The sequence below is a fragment of the Protopterus annectens genome, chromosome 2.part1 (genome assembly GCF_019279795.1).
Source record: "Protopterus annectens isolate FY-2018-M chromosome 2.part1, PAN1.0, whole genome shotgun sequence".
Classification (NCBI taxonomy): domain Eukaryota; kingdom Metazoa; phylum Chordata; order Ceratodontiformes; family Protopteridae; genus Protopterus; species Protopterus annectens.
Window position 1 is genome coordinate 483,462,388 of NC_056729.1, and position 20,231 is coordinate 483,482,618.

Consider the following 20,231-nt stretch of genomic DNA (forward strand, 5'->3'; position numbering starts at 1 on the left):
CCCCAACCTCTGTTTAAAACAAAGAAGTGTCAGCTATTAAGGAACCAAAATATGGGTTCCTTTAAAAGTGGACAGTAAAAGATATCTTTGTAGAATGTGTTCAGTTTGGCTTACCTTTGCAGCATGACGGTCTGAAACAAATCAACATAACTTTGATGGTGGCTTTTTGAGCATCCTGAGAGTGTTGCCACTGTGTTAGCCCTATATTCCTTCTGCCTAGTCACAGTACACTACTTCTGGGGGGATCCATGATGCAGATATAACCATCAGCTGCACTGGTGCCACCCATACTGCCACAGCTCCAAACCCTGGTACTACCCCCTAATTTCAGGACTACTGGTGGAGAGGGGAGAAGAAATTGATAACAGCAATGTACACCAGTAGTATGCCCTTAGCCGGGACCACTGCTGAAGTGGAAAGGGGGCAGGATAGAGGTGTCATGGGAGAGGAATGGCACCTACAGCATCATTCATGCGTATAGCCTGTTTTTTTACTAAGCTCTAACTACCTACCCCTATGTGCTGAAAAAAATGTTGTGTTAGGCTTGAAGAGAAATAGGGAGTGGCTATGACTGCATGACCTAGTCCCTGGATCTCTAGGACAGTTACACTTCTCTGTCCTCCTTCCCTGCCCCACCAACCTGTCATCCTTTTTCAAGCTCCAGTCTCTGCCACAGCTCTTTAGGGGGACATCTGACATGTTCCCACCCATCCAGGACAGAAGCACCCAACTCCCTGTATTGTTGTCATGCACTTGAGCCACTAAATTAACTCAGCTCACCTGGGCCAAAGTCAGGGATTTATCACTCGATGCCAACAGTGAGGTGGCCATAGCATCCTAGTTAAAGAACAGGTGCAAATTCTGCAGTCTATCACAGAGAGTAAGCTGTTGAGGCACTGTGCTTTCCTGCAAGTCTTCTATGAGCTTTATGAGTTCACTTTAACACTTGGTTACAAATATTGCAGCTTGAATTATTTTCCTTGAGAAGTAACTTTCAGACATTTTACTCTACTGCACCAGATATAGTATGCTATGCGTGCAGTATTTTGGGCAGGTATTCCTATCGGGCGCTAGAATCCGCCACATAACACAAGCACTCGGGTCACTCCACAGCAAGTACAAATATGACACAGTCATTGTCCATGCTGGTGTGAACGACCTGAGACGTACCTCCCTGGACTACATGAAAAGAGACATAGAGGAGCTCTCTGATTATGTAGCCCAGACAGGTATGACCCTGACCCTGAGCAGTATCCTTCCTTCACCAAGAATGATGCCACAACATAGAGACAAGATGATCAGCTTTAACAATTGGCTTAATTTCTGGTGGGGGATCCAGTGTCTGTCTGCCTGGGATGACATGCTTGACAAGCCACGCTGCTTCGCAAGGGACGGCTTGCACCTGTCACCCCTGGGATTCGGATATTGGCTAAGGCTCTTGCCACCCCATAGTGCCTTTTTAGGCAAGGCTCAAATTCTAAACCTACCACCCTAGAAAACAAAAATGGGAAGAAACTAAGGGTAATGCTGCTCAATGCCAGAAGTCTAAATCTCAAAATGCACGCACTCGAGGCCCTTCTCAGTATGGAGAACATCGATGTCTGTGCTGTAACTGAAACCTGGTTCAAGGCTCCTGAGAGCACCCCGGCACTATCAGGTTTTACCTCATATCATGCGTTCCGGCCCCAAAACCCGGACCACACCACAAAAGGAGGGGGTGTATCCATATTCATCAAGGATACCCACACCTCTAGGTTGGTGGCAACGCATGAAGCATCGGAAGCCATCCAGGTGCAATTAACCATAGGCAAAACTTCTCTACAATTTGTAGCATGCTAAAGGCCACCCTCTCAAACTCAGGAACCCCACACAGCCTTCCTGAAGACACTGGAGGGTATAAATGTATCTCCAAACACCATTATATTGGGTGACTTCAACTACCCAAATATAGACTGGGAACATTACTCAAGCCCCAACTTTTTAGCCCAAAGGTTCCTGGAGTTCATAAATTCAAATGCCATGGAACAACTAGTCACCATTCCCACAAGAAGAGAAAATATACTAGATCTCATCATCACAAACATGGGGACAAAATGCTCCACACCGGAAGTATATCCCTCATTGGTGAGATCAGATCATAAACTAATCTCACTGGAAATTCACATCCCGCCCCACCCCAAACAAAAAAAGACCACAGTGAAGAACTTCTCTAAAGCAAACTTCACACTACTCAAGACTGGTGTGGTATCCTTCAAGGCCCCCGAGCCAGTGGAAACTACAACCCAAGCTGCGGAAGCCCTTACAAATGCCTTCTACAAACACCTCCAGGACTGCATGGATCAGGCAATCCCTAATAAAACCAAGACTCTTTCCACCAAGGGCAAACGTCCAGTCTGGTGGACCCCGGCCATAAACAAACTTTACAATAAGAAGAGAAAGCTGTTACATGATAGAGCAAAATCCATAAAAGAGAAGACACCCTTGATCATTATTAGTAAAAAAATACGAGCACTCATAAAATCATCCAAGGCCAACTTTGAGAGAAAAATTGCCATAGATTCAAAAGACAATCATAAGGCCTTCTTCAGCTATGTTAGAAACCTGGGTGGAATCTCCCAGATATGCTCAGAATTAGTCCAAAATGATACAAAAATCACTGAACCCACAGACATTGCCAACATACTGGTGGACAGGTTCAGTGCAAACTTCACCCCCCTCTCCCCCCCAAAAGGAGAGATAACAATCCCAGCGGAGTGTAGCCTCCCAGACATCTCAAATGCGCAGGTAAAAGCTGCTCTCTCTAAAGCTAAAAACACAGCCTCAATGGGACCAGATGGTGTCCCCGGCTGTGTGCTACACAAACTCAATGAGGAACTAAACCAGCACATAAGGCAGCTGTTTAATCTTAGCCTTACCACAGGATACGTGCCCAAGGAGTGGCGTACGGCAACTGTGGTCCCACTCCACAAAGGCGGTGCCTCTACGGACCCTGGTAATTACCGCCCCATAAGCTTAACAAGCCTGGTCTGCAAAGCTATGGAGAGGATCATAATGGAACTCATAAACAAAGACATAGGGGACTTGCAGACATTGGACCCGACCCAGTTTGGCTTTGTCAAGGGCAGATCATGCCTTTTGAACTTGGTCGACTTCTTCGAAACAGTCGCCAAGGCCACTGATGAGGGAAAGGCAGTCCATACAGCCTACCTTGACCTTGCAAAAGCTTTCGACACAATACCCCACTCAGGTATTATAGAAACTTACCAGCTTAAATGTAAACCCATATGTCACAAGATGGGTTGCAAACTGGCTAAAGGACAGAACCCACAGGGTCAGAGTTGCTGGCACCATGTCAGACTCCAAGCCGGTCACAAGTGGTGTCCCACAGGGCTCAGTCCTTGGCCCCTGTTGTTCGGCATCTACTTCTCAGAAGTACAGGCAAACATAGGAGGACTATGGCTGACAAAGTTTGCAGATGACTGCAAACTGGGCACCATAGTGGAAAGTACATCGGACACAGATATCCTTCAGAGGGGTCTCACGGAAACTGATAGCTGGTGCCAGAGCCATGGCCTGAAGTTAAATGCCAAAATGTATAGTCATACCCTTCGGGAAAAACAAGGTAACCCCAAGCTACCATACAGGTGGCAATCCACTAAGCACAGAAGAGGTTATCAGGGACCTGGGGACCCAGGTTGACAGTGGCCTTTCTTTTGACACTCACATTGCTAAAGTGGTTAGAAAGACCTTCTACATTGCCCACCTGATCATGAAGGGATTCACATCCAGATCAAGTGAGGTCATTGTTCCCCTGTACTCTTCACTTATCAGACCAATGATCGAGTACAATGCCCCATTCGGGATGTATCTCACCCGACACCTGCAGCAATTGGAGAGACCCCAAAAGTTCCTCACCAAAAGGATAAAGGGATTCCAAAATCTGTCATATGCTGCCAGACTGAAGAAACTCCAGCTCTATTCAGTCGCATACCGTCTGCTCAGAGGTGACCTGTGCCTGACATACAAGGCCATGTCCAACCCAGAATTAATGGACATGCTCCACCTCAAAAATCCAAATCTACCAGATCCACTAGAGCAAGCGACTTAAACCTTAGCACGGATATAAATAAGACATGCTGGAGGGATAGATTTGTCACTCAGAGACTCCCTATGCTGTGGAATAAAATCCCGGTCCATGTGTGGCAGAGCACCTCGCTGGCTCTGTTCAAGAGAAATCTTGACCGGTGGATGGGAGATCGTAGGTTTACCCCGGGAATCATCTCTGTGTCACTGCTGGACAGAGGCAAAACAAACTAATGGGCACAACATTTTTTAACATAAGGGGTGGCGTAAGCCACAAAACTTTGGGCTAGGCTTATAAATGCCTTAGGGCAGATAGCCTAGTATAAACCTATGAACCTATGAACCTAAGATATTCCACTGCAGTAACCAATGAACACTAACATGTTTGTAGTGCATAAACTGGCATTTGAGGCAAAATGATCCTACTTACGATTATGTCCAAGATGGGGACATTTGGCTGCTTGGAATGTTATATTATTATTGCCTATCTCTACCACTTTTAGCATTCACTTGTTTTATAACTCAATGACTATTCATCTTTAGTACTGGTAAAACATCAGTAAAAGATTTTATGGTTGTCACATAATGGTATACTGTTTCCATTCTTGCTATACCTTTTGCAGCTTTGTTGAAAAAGACTTAATCCCAAATTGCATGTGGTCTTTAGAACTAGAGTGTTACACTTTTGCCTGCTGTCTTCCTACATTTCAGGTGTCTAGTCTCTCGGTTTCATCTGCTACACTTTACTGCAGTCAAACCTAGGTGGTCTAAGTGTGGATCATATGTCTTGCTCATGGTATATGCTTCAAAGGGAAGCAGTTTTCCCTATTATCTTGTTAATACAGCTGCTGTTACCTTTGTTATTTCAGGGATTCTTTAGGTTTTGATCTCAGATTGCCTTAGCTGACTTAATGATTACACTATCTTGCTTTCTGGCTCTGTTCTATATATTGGATTATTATGACTTTTGCTTTAGAAACTGTCTGATTTTGTTGGTGGAAGCCTCATATTACTTGTAAAGAAAAATGGTCTTCTAGGAAATCAAGACATGGCTGGACTGTTCAGGACTGGGGTTGGCCTTTTTTGCATGTTACTGCTTGGTCTAAATCTGAAAACCTGTCTTCATCCCTATATGGTATGGGCTGGTCTTTCAGTACTTATGCAAAACACTGGGTCTATAATAATGATTGCAGGGTCACTTTAAGTTGTTTGTAAGACTGTCTTCACTTTATAACTTATATGTTTAATACGTCAAAAACCCACTAACTTACAAACTATTGCATGGCATCAAGTGAAACATTAGATGCTGAAGAAAAGTGTTACTGATATCTGCACTGTAAGCTGCAGAACTTGAAAGACATTCAGTGTTATTTATTTTGTTAATTATACAGTTAAGCACGTTTTCATCATTATGTAAATATCTCAATAAGCATGCACTCAGAGATGAATTTCTTGCTGTCATGAGAAAGCTTATATCTAGTTAACAAAAGTGTTCTAACAATATACGTTAAGGTTGCACATTTTCCAAGATTATGGGTTTGTGTACACTATAACATACAGTATTTATGGAGGGACTATGAATGTACTGAATTGCTGTAAAGAACAATTCTTGCTGATAACATTGCCATTTGTACAGTTCTAACACTTTTTACTGTTCACAGATTATTTACATTTGTTTATCTTATACTTTTTAAGTTGATTTTTTCAGAAAATGTTGAGTAATGCAAGTTACTAGAGGTGTGACATTCCACACCACATAGGTGTTAATGAGTTAAAGGGAACCCATAGTTCACAGTATAACAGTTTTGGCATACCCATGGTCCTAAATCCTACCCTTAATAATGAATGAAAAGCAAAGTGCATTGGGTGGGGATGACGGGCAGAGAGCATTGGGTGGGGATGACGGGCAGTTAAGGCCGGTGGGGGGGGGGGGGGGGCAGACAGAAGAAACTGTAAAAATCCTCAGCATTGGTTTTCTGCATCATTAAGCTAGTAGTATTCTCTGAATGACTGCATTTATTTTATTTGTATTTGTTTACTGGGGTAGTAGTGCACTGATCACCACTGACCAATTTCAGGCTCAGCTTGGGTAAATTCCTTCTGTCCTATGTAACAACTGAGTTTTTTTTTTATTACTCACTCAGCTTTATTCATTCTTTATTCTCCTTCACACCTTCCTTTGTCTTCGTTTACTTCTCTATTAATGAAAGCTTTGACGCTTTTTCTTCCTTTAGTAATCAAACTACCAAATACCACACAATACATATTGGTTAAAAACAGACCAGTACTTAATGTTAGGTAATTTGAGTTTGGCACACTTTTTATTACTTCAGACTTAAGACCAGTGTAACAGAAAGTAATTAGCTTGTCTATTAAAACACATCTCATTTTTTTACACACTGTTCCATGCATTTTCTTTCTGGAAGTTAGTGTTTGTTACTCTGGATTTCTCTCACTGTCACTGGTATATAGATACAGTTAATATTTTCTACCAGTTTTGTAAGTCTATCTCTCTTTTTAAGTCATCTGTTGCTCAAAAACTGGAAACATTAAAAGCATGAAATAAAGAAAACAAGTTCAGTTCACAGTACCAGGAAATAATATGAATTACCAAAGTAGAAGGGGTGAAAGCCCAGATTCAGTGCTGGAAAATGTGGCAAACTGGTAGTTCAGAATAAGGCATAAACAGTAGTACATCCAGATCCAGTCTCCTTGAGTTTCCTGAAAGATAAAGAAATACACCTATTATTACTATTATTATTACTACTACTACTATTTACATACTTATATACTTATATCTGAGCATCTGTGAAGTCCAGCTGGGCAAAGCCCATGTACACTGGAGGCCCAGTGAGAAAACCTCTAGGGAACATTCATTTTACATAGATGCGATTACAGATAATTCCACAAAAATGCATGTCACCAGCAAAGTATATACTGTAATAAAAACAGATTCAGAAGAGCAGAAAAAGATGAGGCAATGCAGAAAGCAGATGATAAGATTGGATCAATTTCTGTAGATGATCATTGTGCCAATCAAACAGCTCTACTCTGACAAGGCTGCAAGAGTGGACAAGATCCCAAAAAAAATGGAGAAAGTACTGGACATTGTTGACGTGTCCTGGTTAATGTACCTATTCAATGTTGCATGTAAGGGTAGCACAGTATTTTTAGACTGGCAAATGGGGTAGTGGTCTCCTTATTACTTTATCAGGATGTGTTTCAGTTTTAGAAGGCTCAAGTTCATAATCTCACCGGGAAAGCTAGTGCTATGGCTCTGGAAAGGAAAGCTTGTCCAACAGTTGTGCCTTTGATTCAGATGAAGTAAATCAGATTTCATACAGTAGCTCAGCTTTTGTTCTCTGCAAAGATTGACAATAATATCAATAGATTTAATGGATATGGTGGAAGCATATAACAGCATACCCTGGAATGTCTTTGGGCGAGGGGCTGTGATAGTACAGGGTCCCAGGACTGATGTCATATACCAGTCAGACCCTATATGTGATTTTTGTCCACATTCTCAGCATTAAATCAAAAGCTTTCAGGATGGGCATTGGATTCAGCCAAGGGTGTTGACCTGTCTCCTTTGTTGCTTGTGAGTTTCATTGTACAGATTATAAATATATAGCCAAAGTCTAGAGAGTTGCTCCTTTTGAGGATATGAGGGTTGTTGCTTGCAGATGATGCTGTCCTCTTCATCTTAAATGGCTATGATCTCTGTCATGCAGTGCAGCAATTCACTTCTAAGTGTGAACCAGTTAAAATGGAAATCACCAACTCCAAATCACAGGTCATTGTTTTCTTTTAGAAAAGAGTAGATTGTTCTCTGCATTTGGTGGGAGCAGCCACCTCAGACAGAAAAGGTTAAGTATCTTGGGGGTATGTTTTTAAGTGAAGGTAAATAGGAAGTAGTAGACTGTTCTCTGCATCGGTGGGTAGCAGCTACCTCAGGTGGAAGAGGAAGTATCACTGGGGCTTGTTCATAAGTGAAGATTGACAGAAAAGACTAGGTTGACCTCTGTATTTAAGGGGAGCAGCCATCTCAGTTAGAAAAGGTTAAATGTCTTGAGGTCTTGTTCCTGAATGAAGTAGACGGGACAGGGAGATTACTCAGTGAATGTGTACAGTAATAGCATTACTACAGGTATAGTCCTAGACTGTTATCACCTGCTACAAGGCAAATATTTTAATTTAACAATGACTTTATGTTTCCATCCTTACTTATGTTGATGACCACGGTGCTATTACTGAAATGATGAGATAGTGGATGCAAACAGTGGAAAGTAAAGTTTTTTATGTAAGTTACCATAACAGTAGAAGTTTAATGATTGCTGCTGCAGTACCCCTAGCTATATGGGTTATAGCCTTCCAAGGATATAACAGCTGGCCAGCCTCAAAAACTTCAGGGCATCTTCCACACCCAAACCATTAGTCAGAATGAGCTGAGCTGACTAAAAAGACATGTTTGGGCATGAAGGCCTTCAGAGCTTTCATACCAACTGAAAGAGACAAGCTGAGTCCTGAAAGGCGTTGCATGGAACAGCAGCAAATAAATGTCCACATCCTAATATAAAAATGCACCAAAAATGGGTAGGTGGGTGGAGGGAGGGAGCAGCTACTGTAGCAGTGATCATGTACTATGTTTATCATATTAATCACTGTTGAGGTAGCCTTAGCTACATGGGTAGATTACCTGAAATTACTGCAATTGGGAGGTGGTAGGTGAAGGGTCCAGGATCCCCTAGTGAATTTTCCTAGCAAAGCTTGATCTAGACCTAGAGAAGGGATCAAGGTTGTAGTGCTTTGTAAAAGTATGTACAAAGCACAAAGTTGCTACTTCTATAATACTTCTAAAGTCTAACCTTTCCAAAAAGCCATAGATGAGGCTAAGCCCCTGGTAGGGTGGGCCTGAAACCTACCTGGAATACTTCTGCTGTGGTGAGAATAACAAAAATTAATAGTATCAGAAAACCATTTGGAAATAGTATGTTTTGACACAGGTTGCCTCTTCTTCTTACCTTCTCAAGAAATGAACAACTGATCCAAAGATCTGAAAGATTTTGCTCTGTAAATACAGTACCTGAGTTGTCTGTGGACATCCAAGGCATGGAATATCCTTTTCTCTAATTTATAGGTTCAAGAAAGAAAATGGGGAGATACAGAATTTGGCTTAAAGTAAACTTGGATACCACTTTGGGCATAGAAAAAGGATCAGCACTCAAATAAACTCTTTCTCTGTGGAAAATTAGATATGGTTGACTTGCCATAAGAGCCTGCAACTCACATACTCTTCATACAGAGGTTAGAGCAATCAGTAAAACAGTTTTCCATGTTAAGAACCTCAAATCAGTCATGTTAGCTGGTTCACATGGAACAAGTGTTGGCTTTTCTAACATAAAATTAAGATCCTAAGAAGAGGCCACCATTTTTCTTGAAGGCCTCTTATTCAAGACCCTTTTCAAGAACATTTTGACATGAGAATGCATTGAAAGAGACAATACATAAACAGGCATGTTGAAATGACTGTTACATTAACCTTGATGGAGGAGTACGAAAGGTCATAGGATAATAAATCATAAAAATATTGTAAAACTAGTAAAACACCAGCCCTGAAAGGCTGCTGGTTATATTGGTAGCACCAACTAGAAAACCTTTTCCATTTGCTAACATATGATTTTCTAATAGCAGGCTTTCTTGCGTCCATTACCACCTGCTGCACATCCACAGTAAATAGATGCCTAAAGGGAATTAAGACCCTATCATCTAGGCAGTCAGTTGAAGTTGATTGGGGTAGGGGTCTATCAAACACCCATGGTCTTGTGTGAGTAAATCCATTCTGTGAGGAAGATTGTGGTAATTGCCCCTGGCCCTCTCCAAAAGAAGGGAGAATCACTGTTGCCTGATCCAGAAAGGAGTCACCACAATGATCTTGGGGGATTCCTTCTGAATCTTCAGAAGTACCCTGGATATCCATATAAAGGGAATAAAAGTATACAGGAACATCCTTATCCAAGGAAGGGAAAAGTCATTTGTCTTCCAGGCCTTCTTGCATGGAGTCCTGAAACAGAATCTTGCCAGCTGACTGATCAGAGAAGATGGAAATAGGTCTGCTTGAGAAACTCCCCACATATGGCTCAAATCCTGGAAGACTCCCTGATCTAGTTTACAATCATGAGGGTCAGTTATTGTCCTGCTCAGGTTGTTTGTTACACAATTTAGCTCTGATATAATGTAGGATGTCTGCAGAATGAGACTGTGCTCTGCAGTTATATACCAAACTAACAAGGTACAAAGTGGAGGGTGAGACCTGGCTCCCCTTTGCTTTTTGATATATTGCATGGTTGTGGTATTGTCTGTAACAACTTAAAGAGATCCAGGAACCAAAGTTAATTCAAAGAATTGAGTGCCTTCATCATGGCAAGCATCTTATTAATATTTATGTACCTGTGTCTGTCCTTGGTTTCCCACACATCTTGCACTTTTATGCCTCCTGAAACTGCTCCCTAAGCAAAGTCTGAGGTGTCTGTGATGACTGACTCTTTTGGAGCAGAGAGGCAGAAAGGGAGACCTGGGTTTAGGGAAGTTTGCTGTCTCCACCAAGTAATTTCTCTTCTGACAAACCCCAGCACTGGAATTTTTTAAAAAAAAGGAAGTTGGGGCTGGGATCAAAGAGATTTCAGATATTATTGCATCTTTCTCAAGTGGAGTCTTGCCAGGAGTATCATAAGAATCAGATATGCCATGAGATCCAAAATTCTGAGGTATTCCCTTGAAGTGAGTGAAGTCATAGTGGAAACCCTTGGAAGTACATCTTGATATAGATCCATCTTTCCAGTGGAAGTAAAGGTCTTTGAACTAAGGAGTCTAAGTGATACCCCGAGGACACAATCTTGTGTGAAGGAGTGAAAAAGACTTTTAAATATTCTTTTGGAATTCCACCTTGTGTAACATATCTCTTAATCAAGTGACAGATTACCAACACTTTGAAAAAGACTTTGTGAGCACTCTTGGTGCAGTAGATAGTCCATAGGGTATGGCAGAGAAAGTACAGTTGTGCACACTTACCATAAATGTAGATGTTCAAGTGTATTCACTGTTGCAGTCATCACATTTCGGTTATCCCTGCCAGGGTAGCCCTAGGCCTGCCCAAATACTAGAGACTTAGTACTTCTGCGTCGGTTGCTGTCGCTTCAGGACTGACGTCAGGTCATCAGTAGTATAAAGTAAGCCAGCTGACGCCATTACACCAGTCTTTCTTGCCATGGAGCCTGAAGCAGAAGCAGTTCACAACCTGAGTTTCGTCTAACAAATTGAAGTTGAAGTCTTCTAAAGCTAAGTACACCGTTGGGGATCCTTTTTTCTTGCACTAACCTATGTCATAAAAAGTTAATAATTGTCTCGCCTCTGGAAAGCAAATACCACACCGAGACTTTCATTCTTAGTGCGTCACTTGTTTAAGCCCAGACCACGACGCCCCCCGTTGTCACTTCTGTGTTTTGTTCAACACCAGAACTATCCATCATCGGGCCCTTATTGTAGCTAGATATTTTCGCTTACAGTCCTCGAATTCTGATATGGCTTCAGTAAGCCATCTGACAGCAGATCTTCTGAAAAAACCTAAAGATAAAGACAGAGACAGACCACACAGGTCCAAATCTACCGATGACGCTTCCGTTAAGCTAGTCGTCAGCTCTCCGGTCCTCAGTGAGCAGCTTTCGCAGCCTCTGATGCCTGCTTCATGCAGGGATAACCCAAATGTGATGACTGCAACAGTGACACACGACTAATAGTATAATTCAGATGTACAAAACCTTAAGTAACACCTGAAGTCTGGATGACTAGGGATGTGATGATAAGTATATTTTAAATCTGGTGTTACTAGAAACTTAAATGAAGAAGAGGTAACAGGTTTTGAAGTGACACCAATTTGAACTTGAGTACTATCACAAACAGGTTGAGGAAAGAAAGATCCAGAAGTGGTCTCCAAACATTTTCTTTCTCTGGCACTAAAAACATCCTTGAATAAAACCCCTTCCCAACCTCATAAAGAGGAACTTCTTCCATTACTGCTGTGACAGCATGTGTTGAAAAACAGGGGAAAACAAAGGAGTCTGGACTAGTGGGTGAGAAATTAACACCTGGAAAGTGGGGGGGGGGGTGTTCTCACACTCCCATCTGTAATCTTGATGAATGATCTTCAGTACCCATTTGTCTAAAATGATCTGTTGCCAAAGAAAAAAGTGGAAATTCAGACTTTCTGGAATGAAAATGGGACTGCCAGGATGGCAGGTGGGGATAAGGTCCTTTAAAAAGTCATTCTGATTTGTAGGACTGTCCTTGCTTTTGTTTTTGGGTATTCTTTTTGGAACCTCCCCGACGATTCTTTTTAAACATCCATTTACCTGCACTTTGGTGAGACTGTTTATTTTGTTTTTTGCTGAAACTGGATGAAGGGTCAGAGAATCCTTTAGAAAGTGAGGAAAAGGAGAGCTGAAAATCTTAAAGGTTCTTTCTATTAACTTACCCCTTTCATCACACTGTCTGATAACCTCTGCAGCAGAGGAACCAAGAAAAAAACAAACAAACAAATCTCTATCCAAATGAGAATTTAAAATCTTATTTTTAACATCATCTGGGAGATTTTGAGAATACAGCCAGGTATATCTTGTCAAAATAGTTCCAGTAGCCATAGACCTGGAATACATCAACTGAGTCATAAACACACACACACACACACACACACACACACACACACACACACACACACACACACACACACACACACACACACACACACACACACTGTAAACAATGAGTTGTGACCTATAAGGTGGAAGAAACTAAATTATTTAAAGCAGATATTTCCTCACAGGAAGAAAGTGCAGACGCAGACTCTACACAGAAGGGACCCCAGCCAATGGGGAACCTCTCACATTGTGACCCAGTTTGACTCTCATATGGGGTGCCTTCTGTGTGGAGTCTGCATATCCTCCCTATGATCATGTGGGTTTCCTCTGAGGGCACCAGTTTCATCCCACATTCCAAAGACATGCAGTAGGTGGATTGAACTCTAAATTAACCACAGGTCTTGAGTGTATGTGGAGTGTATGGTGTGGAAGAACGACAGTGGCAGGGCTAGCCACCTGGCAATGCAAACCTTGGCTCTGGATGATTGTCACTGTTAAAGTGACACCCCGACCCCATGTGCAAAAATGGGAAAAAGGAGTTGTGGATGGATTGTTATGAGCCTGACAGTTCAGAATTCTGAAAATCAAAGTTGCAGAAGCATGCACTTTTTTCCCCCCATAATTATCAATAATATTCTTATCCTTGCCAGAAAGAGTAAGACTGGAAATAACCAAATGTTTAGCAGTAGGATTAGCTAAATCTATAGCGGCTGGGCTGCTGGGTCAGATTTGGGATTAGTGTATAAAAACTTAAAAGACAAGGAAAGACTAGGATTTTGGATGCAGAACTTTACGGAGAATAACAATAATCATACAGGCTATTATATTCACAAAGTAGCAAAAAAAATATTCTAAGAACTAAGCCAAAACAGGAATGCAGAAAGGGGATTCTGCCAATAGGGATGACTGGTATTATGGATACAGACAATAAGCAAAAAGTGGCTGGAATTTATTGGAGAAAACTGGCAAAAAAAACCAAAGTATTAGAAGCAAATAACTAGAGAGGTAAAGGTAATAGAATGGGAAGATGCCAAGAATTTATTTGGACTGCAGGTTAGAGATTGCCTTCTCTATGAGGGATTGATATCAGAGTACAGGCAAAGAGAAAGAAATAGGGGGAAATAAAAGACCAGATCTGGTAGTGTTTTTGGTAGAATCTAGAAGAGAAGCTGCTGTTTAAAAATGAATAATTAGTAGAACATGTAAATATTGCATGATAACTATAAAAATCAATCAGGAGAGTTTAGAAAGGACTGGGACGAGAGACTCCATAAGCAATTCACAAAGAAACAATCGGGAGATATATGTTTGTCTCCCAAATATGCAACAAAACTAGAAGATGTAGTATTTTTGCTTGGAAATGTTTACACAGATATCTGTATACCTCAAGTAGACTCTAGAGAATTTTTCCTCAGGTAGGCAGCAAATGTTGGAGGTGTGACGGGAAAGGAAAAGATAACTGGGAAAATATTTTCTGGGAGTGTAATAAGTTGGCAGACTTTAAAGATTTCCTGCAGACTATTCTCTCAGAGATACTAGGTGAGCAAATTGGAGTAACTAGGGGAATGATTTTTCTGAGCTAGGATACAGAATTGGAATTGCCAAAACATAGTAACGCCTTGCTGAGTCTAATTATGGTGGCTGCCAAAAAAGTAATTACTAGAAAATGGAAATCAAAGTGTAAACCAACTGTACTAGAAGCAGTGACTATAGTAATCAACATGAAAAAACTGGAACTAGGGTATTTAGAAAAGGGTAGGAGCAAATTACATATGACAAAATGAGAATTGTGGGAACAATACATACAGGGGATGAATGAGGTTTAAAAGGAGGCTGGATTTGAATGAGTTAGGGAATGTTTGACTGACAATGACTGAGTAGATTATAAATGATGTATAATGTTTGCAACTAAAATTGTATCAGTATGGTTTGCAATATAAAATACTTGCAACTAAAACTGTGTCAATATGGTTTGTTTTCATTTATATAAATGTGCAAGATATTGTATTCCTCATACTTTTACCAGAAATCACCTTATAAGAAGAATCAATAGCCTGAATTAAACTCTGAGCCTGACCTAATAAACTATGCCTGTCTAATGAAATCTGAGGAGTAGATACATGTTTTGGTTTCTGTTTCTTTATGACAGGAAAATGGGGCCTACACAGTTATTACTGGAAACAACAGCTTCTCCAGGGATGGGCACAAAATTCTGACCAATCGAGGAAGTCTTCCCTGTTCTCTCTCTCCCAGGATCAACAAGAGTGCTCTCCCTTGCCCACTGAGGTGACCCCAATGAATGCATAGGATGTGATTAATCCCAGTCTATAATGGCTGTAGGTGCTACACCAGAGGGATCTGAGATAAAAAAAAATAAGTGGTCTGAGGAACCTGCTTTGGCCACAGTAGAGTCACCCACCTGTGATTGTAGCAAACTGCTAACCTGCAGTAGTGGCAAAGACTGTTTGCTTAATCTTTTCTTTTTGTGGTTGGAAGAAGAACCAGTCATGGGACCGGTAGTTTGTACCATAGTCAAGCCAAAAATACTACCTTTTTATTGGGGAAAATCAAGCAGTATAAGTCAGTAAAAATGTAAAGTAATTAAAAGTCATTTTTCTCTCATAAAGATACAATGAAAAGCACTTTAAAACACTTTGCCAGCCCCCAAGGGTAAAATAAACACAGTTTCTCCACAGAAAAATGATTTTTAAACAACATTTAAACTGATGGGGAAAAATGTGCTCCTGTGTAAATAAATGTACAGTTATGTTTCTAGACAGCCCATTAAAATAAAAATTCTAGGTTAAAAGTAGCTTTCCTAAACAGGAAAGAAGAATAAAATAATATATTTTGCTGCAGAAGGTGTTTCACAAAAGTGAACTTATTTGCCTAGCAAAAGAACAACACAACCCAACCACTGAACCTTGAAAGGCCACAGACGAGCACTTTCAACATCAGAAAAGGTCTGGGGGGGGGGGGGAGCCTAGATGGCCAACTGAGAGCAGTGAATGTTGAGGGCTCCATAAACTAGTTCATAGGTTCATAGGTTCATAGGTTCATACTAGGCTATCTGCCCTAGGGCATTTATAAGCCTAGCCAGAATGTGTTTGGCTTTCGCCACCCATTTTAAATTTATTTTGCTATGCCCTTTTTCGAGGTTAGTATACTGTGCCTCTGTCTAACAGTGACACAGAAGTGATACCCGGGGTAAACCTATGATCTCCCATCCACTCATCAAGATTCCTCTTGAAGAGAGTCAATGAGGGACTCTGCCTAACCTGGACTGGGATTTTATTCCAGAGTGAAGGGAGCCTCTGGGTTATGAATCTGTCCCTCCAGCATGTCCTATTTATTTCAGTGCTGAGGTTCAAGTCTCTCGAGCGTGTAGCTCGATGGGATTTGGATTTTCTGAGGTGCAGCATGTCCATTAATTCCGGGTTGGACATAGCTTTATACGTCAGCCACAGATCGCCTCTGAACAGGCAGTATGCCACTGAGCAGAGCTGGAGTTTCTTTAACCGGGCAGCATATGGCATCTGTTTGAGCCCTTTGATCCTCTTGGTGAGGTACTTTTGGGGTCTTTCCAGTTGCTGCAGGTGTCTGGTAAGGTACATCCCAAAAGGGGCATTGTACTCAATTATGGGCCTGATGAGGGATGAGTAAAGAGGCACGATGACCCCCCCTGATCTAGATGTGAATCCCTTCATGATTAGGTGGGCTATATAAAATGTTTTTCTAACCACTTTGGCCACATGGTTGTCAAATGAGAGATTGCTATCAACTTGGGTCCCCAGGTCCCTAATTACTTCTTCTGTACTTAATGGATTACCACCTATGTGGTAATTTGTGGGCACTTTCTTGTAATAATATAGGAACATTGTATTATTTTCAAGTTTAAAACATCAGAAATCTATGTAAAAACTACTAAACTGCATAAATATCAATTTTGGTGGAGATATACAAAAAGTTTCCCATCAAGTAACTTGGAGATATATTGAGTTACTGAAAATGAACAACTAAAGGAATTCTCATCCAGATGCGGATTTGAAAAAAGAACTGCAATTGATGACATCTACCTTACAGGAACTATCTTTGAAGATGGATATCTTTAAAAATGACTTAGAAAACCTCAAATTAAATTCTCAAAAACAGACTGATACTCTTAAGGAACTATTACAGCAACACCATACAAAAATAACAAATATAGAGACTTCTCTAAATGACATTGAAGGCAGACTCAAAGAGGAAGAATTCCAAAAATAATTTCTGCTTAAACAGAATACATGGCTCCTTAACAAAATAGATGACTTAGAAAACAGGGAAAGGAGAAACAACATAAGGATCTTTGGTCTGCCTGAAAACACTGAAGGAGAAGACATTATTTCATTCTTAATCTGGATTCCTGAATTAGACTTGAAAGAGGGACTTACATTTGGAATTGAAAGGGCGCTAGAGCACTGAGGAAACCTGCTTCTAACTCAACAAATACTTCACCTAGATCCATAGTTATAAAATTTCTTTCATTTCTGGACAAGGAACTAATATTAAAATCTGCTTGGAGAAAATCAACCTTAAAATACAATCAAAGCCTGATAAGGTTTGACAATGAATATTCTTCCAGAATACTGGAACAAAGGAAAAAAGTCTAGCCAATAATAAAACTGTTGAAACAAAACATTAAAGCAGAGCTGGCCTTTCCAGCCAAGATAAAAATACGTTTTGCCAATGAGATGAGAACCTTTAATGACTTAGAAGAAGCTACTATATTCATTAAAAACAACAACATAGTGTCTATCCCAGAAGAAATGGAATGGATGGCCCCATACACTTAAAAGAATAAAATAAACATCCTTAGACTGGTACTAGAAAGAAGAAACAAAAAAAAATGATTCCAAGATAGCTGTCCCAAAAAAATAACTCTTACAACTACATCTCTCAAAGTATCAGCTGATATGGTACATCACTTGGCATCTGTTTTTATTTAAAAAAAGGAGGGTTTCTTAAACAACTGAGAAACAGTAATGATTTATTCAGAATGTTCAGAGTCCAATAATTCTTCACAAAGACAGGTCAAGATGGGTTATTATTTACATTATATATAAGGCAAACAAAACAAAAAGAAGTTATGTCTTACCATAATATTCCATCTGTGTTGTTCATCTTCTTTCATTCATCACTGATGGATTCGGTTCTGAGCCCTGGGAACCGAGTCTGCATCTTTACCAAGCTCGCGCCAGCCAAAAAACTCTCAAGCTAAGTCTCTACCCAGGATGCCCTTCTCCCTGTTACCTCAGATTGAGTTTGCTAGAGAAAGAGAAGTAAAGCCGAGGCCATTTCTGTCAAATACCCTATGACACCACTTAGACCCAAAGCATCCCCCAGGAGCCTTTGGAGGGGAAGGAGGGTGGGAAGTGATGAATTAAAGAAGATGAACAACATAGATGGAACATTATGGTAAGACATAACTTCTTTATCTGATTATGTTAATCTTCTTTCCATTCATCACTGATGGGACAGAATCCCAGGCTACCTTGAGATCCATGGGCGGCCCTTATGGAAGAGCATTCCTGAGTACCACTGAGCCGAAGGCAGCTCTCCCTCTGGAGACCAAGTCCAATTTGTAATGATTGATAAAGGTATGAGGCTTAGCCCAAGTAGCTGCTGCACAGATGTTATCCATGGAAGCCCTGGAATGGAAAGCCACAGATGTTGCCATAGATCTAGTGGAGTGAGCTTTAACTTTTGGCATAGGTTCGTTACTGAGGAAATAGACAAAACGTATGCAGTCCCTTAGCCATTTTGATAATGTAACCTTGGAAACAGCCTCTCCCATTCTGGGCCCAGAAACGGAGATGAAAAGCTGTTCAGATTTACAGCTAGATTTGGTCCTGTTTAGGCAAAATCTCAATTGTCTGTGTACATCTAAGGAGTGAAGACAGTACTCTCCTCTATTGGCAAAATTTGGAAAGAACACTGGTAAATCAATAGTCTGGTTTATGGAGAATTCAGAAACAACTTTGAGAAAGAAGGATGGATTCGTCCGAAGTGATGCTCTATCTTTATGAAAGACCAGATGGGGCCTCTTGATACACAAAGCCTGCGGTTCCAAGACCCTTCTGGCAGATGTGATGGCTACTAAAAACAAGGATTTTCAAGACAAAAATGTTAGGTCACACTTCGCAGAAGGTTCAAAAGGTTTTTGAGTCAAAGACTGAAGGACTAAAGTGATGTTCCATGGTTCCACAGGCTGTCTGATAGGTGGCCTGATATGAGAGGTTCCCTTGAGGAAGGCCTTGCAAAGGTGTAAAGAGATAAGAGGGGTGCCGTCTATACCACTGTGGAAATTAGAAATTATCGATAGGTGTACTCATACAGTAGAGGCAGAGGCTCCATTATCAAAAAATTTAGCCAGGTATTGAAGTACTGCAGTTACTGGAGTGGAGTAAGGGTCTAGCATGTTATCCATAGACCAGATGGAGAACCCTTCCCATTTATCCTGATACAGTTTTCTGGTGGATGGTTTATAATAGGCCAAAATGATGTCTTGAGCAGGCAAGGAGAGATTAGCTTACCTGGCAACTAATGGAAGTGGAGAAACCAAGCAGTCAGCTTGAGACTGGACAGATTTAGGTGACTCAACCCTTGGGGGTGAGTAATTATATCTGGTAGAGAGTCCAGAATCCATGGTGGGTATATTAGGTGAGGTTGAAGAAAGGGGAACCAAACCTGTCGAGGTGAGAATGGAGCTATGAGGTTCACCTTGCATCTCAACCGAAGAGCTTTCTTTAGAAATTGTGGAATCAGAGGGATGGGAGGATAAGCATAAAGAAGTCCCGTTGGTCAATCGTGGATTACAGCATCCCTCAGTGACTCCCTCTCCGGAGGAAGTAGGGCGAAATAGCTGCTGCACTTGTTGTTCGATGGGGAGGCGAAGAGGTCGCAGCAATGCTGGCCCCAGTGGCTGAAGACTTCTGTTGCCACCTTGGGGTTGAGAAACCACTCGTGAGGCATGAGGATGCATCTGCTCAATTTGTCAGCAATCACGTTCCAGCTCCCTGGGATATGCATTGCTATCAGAAACCAGTTGGAAGCTATCACCCACTGCCAAATTCTCATGGCTTCTCAACATAAGGGTAGGACTTGGTTCCTCCTTGTTTGTTGATATACCAGACCACTGACATATTGTCTGACTGAATCACAATTGTCCCGGAAGGGAGAGCCAAATGAAAGGCCTGCAACGCTAACAGCACATCTATCAGTTTCAGAACATTGATATGCAGGTGGGCCTCTGAGGTGGACCATGTGCCTTGGACTGTCTTTCCCTGGAAATGGCCCCTCACCCGATCAGGGAAGCATCCATGGTCAAGATGGCTCTGAGTTGAAGGGACTGAAAAGGGCTACTCCAAAGTTCTATGTCTGGCTTCATCCACCAAAGGAGGTTCTGTTTGCAGGAGTTGG

General features: G+C 41.3%; 1 protein-coding gene across 7 annotated transcripts in view; it reads right to left on the reverse strand.

Moving 5' to 3' along the window:
- Positions 1-20,231, reverse strand: part of LOC122794113 (interleukin-15-like) — a 1,779,266-nt gene that overhangs the window by 882,459 nt on the left and 876,576 nt on the right. For all 7 annotated transcript variants that reach the window (XM_044062276.1, XM_044062277.1, XM_044062279.1 and 4 more), the window contains one exon: positions 6,695-6,804. In XM_044062276.1, coding sequence (XP_043918211.1) covers positions 6,695-6,804 — 110 coding nt within the window. The remainder of the gene's footprint in view (positions 1-6,694; positions 6,805-20,231) is intronic.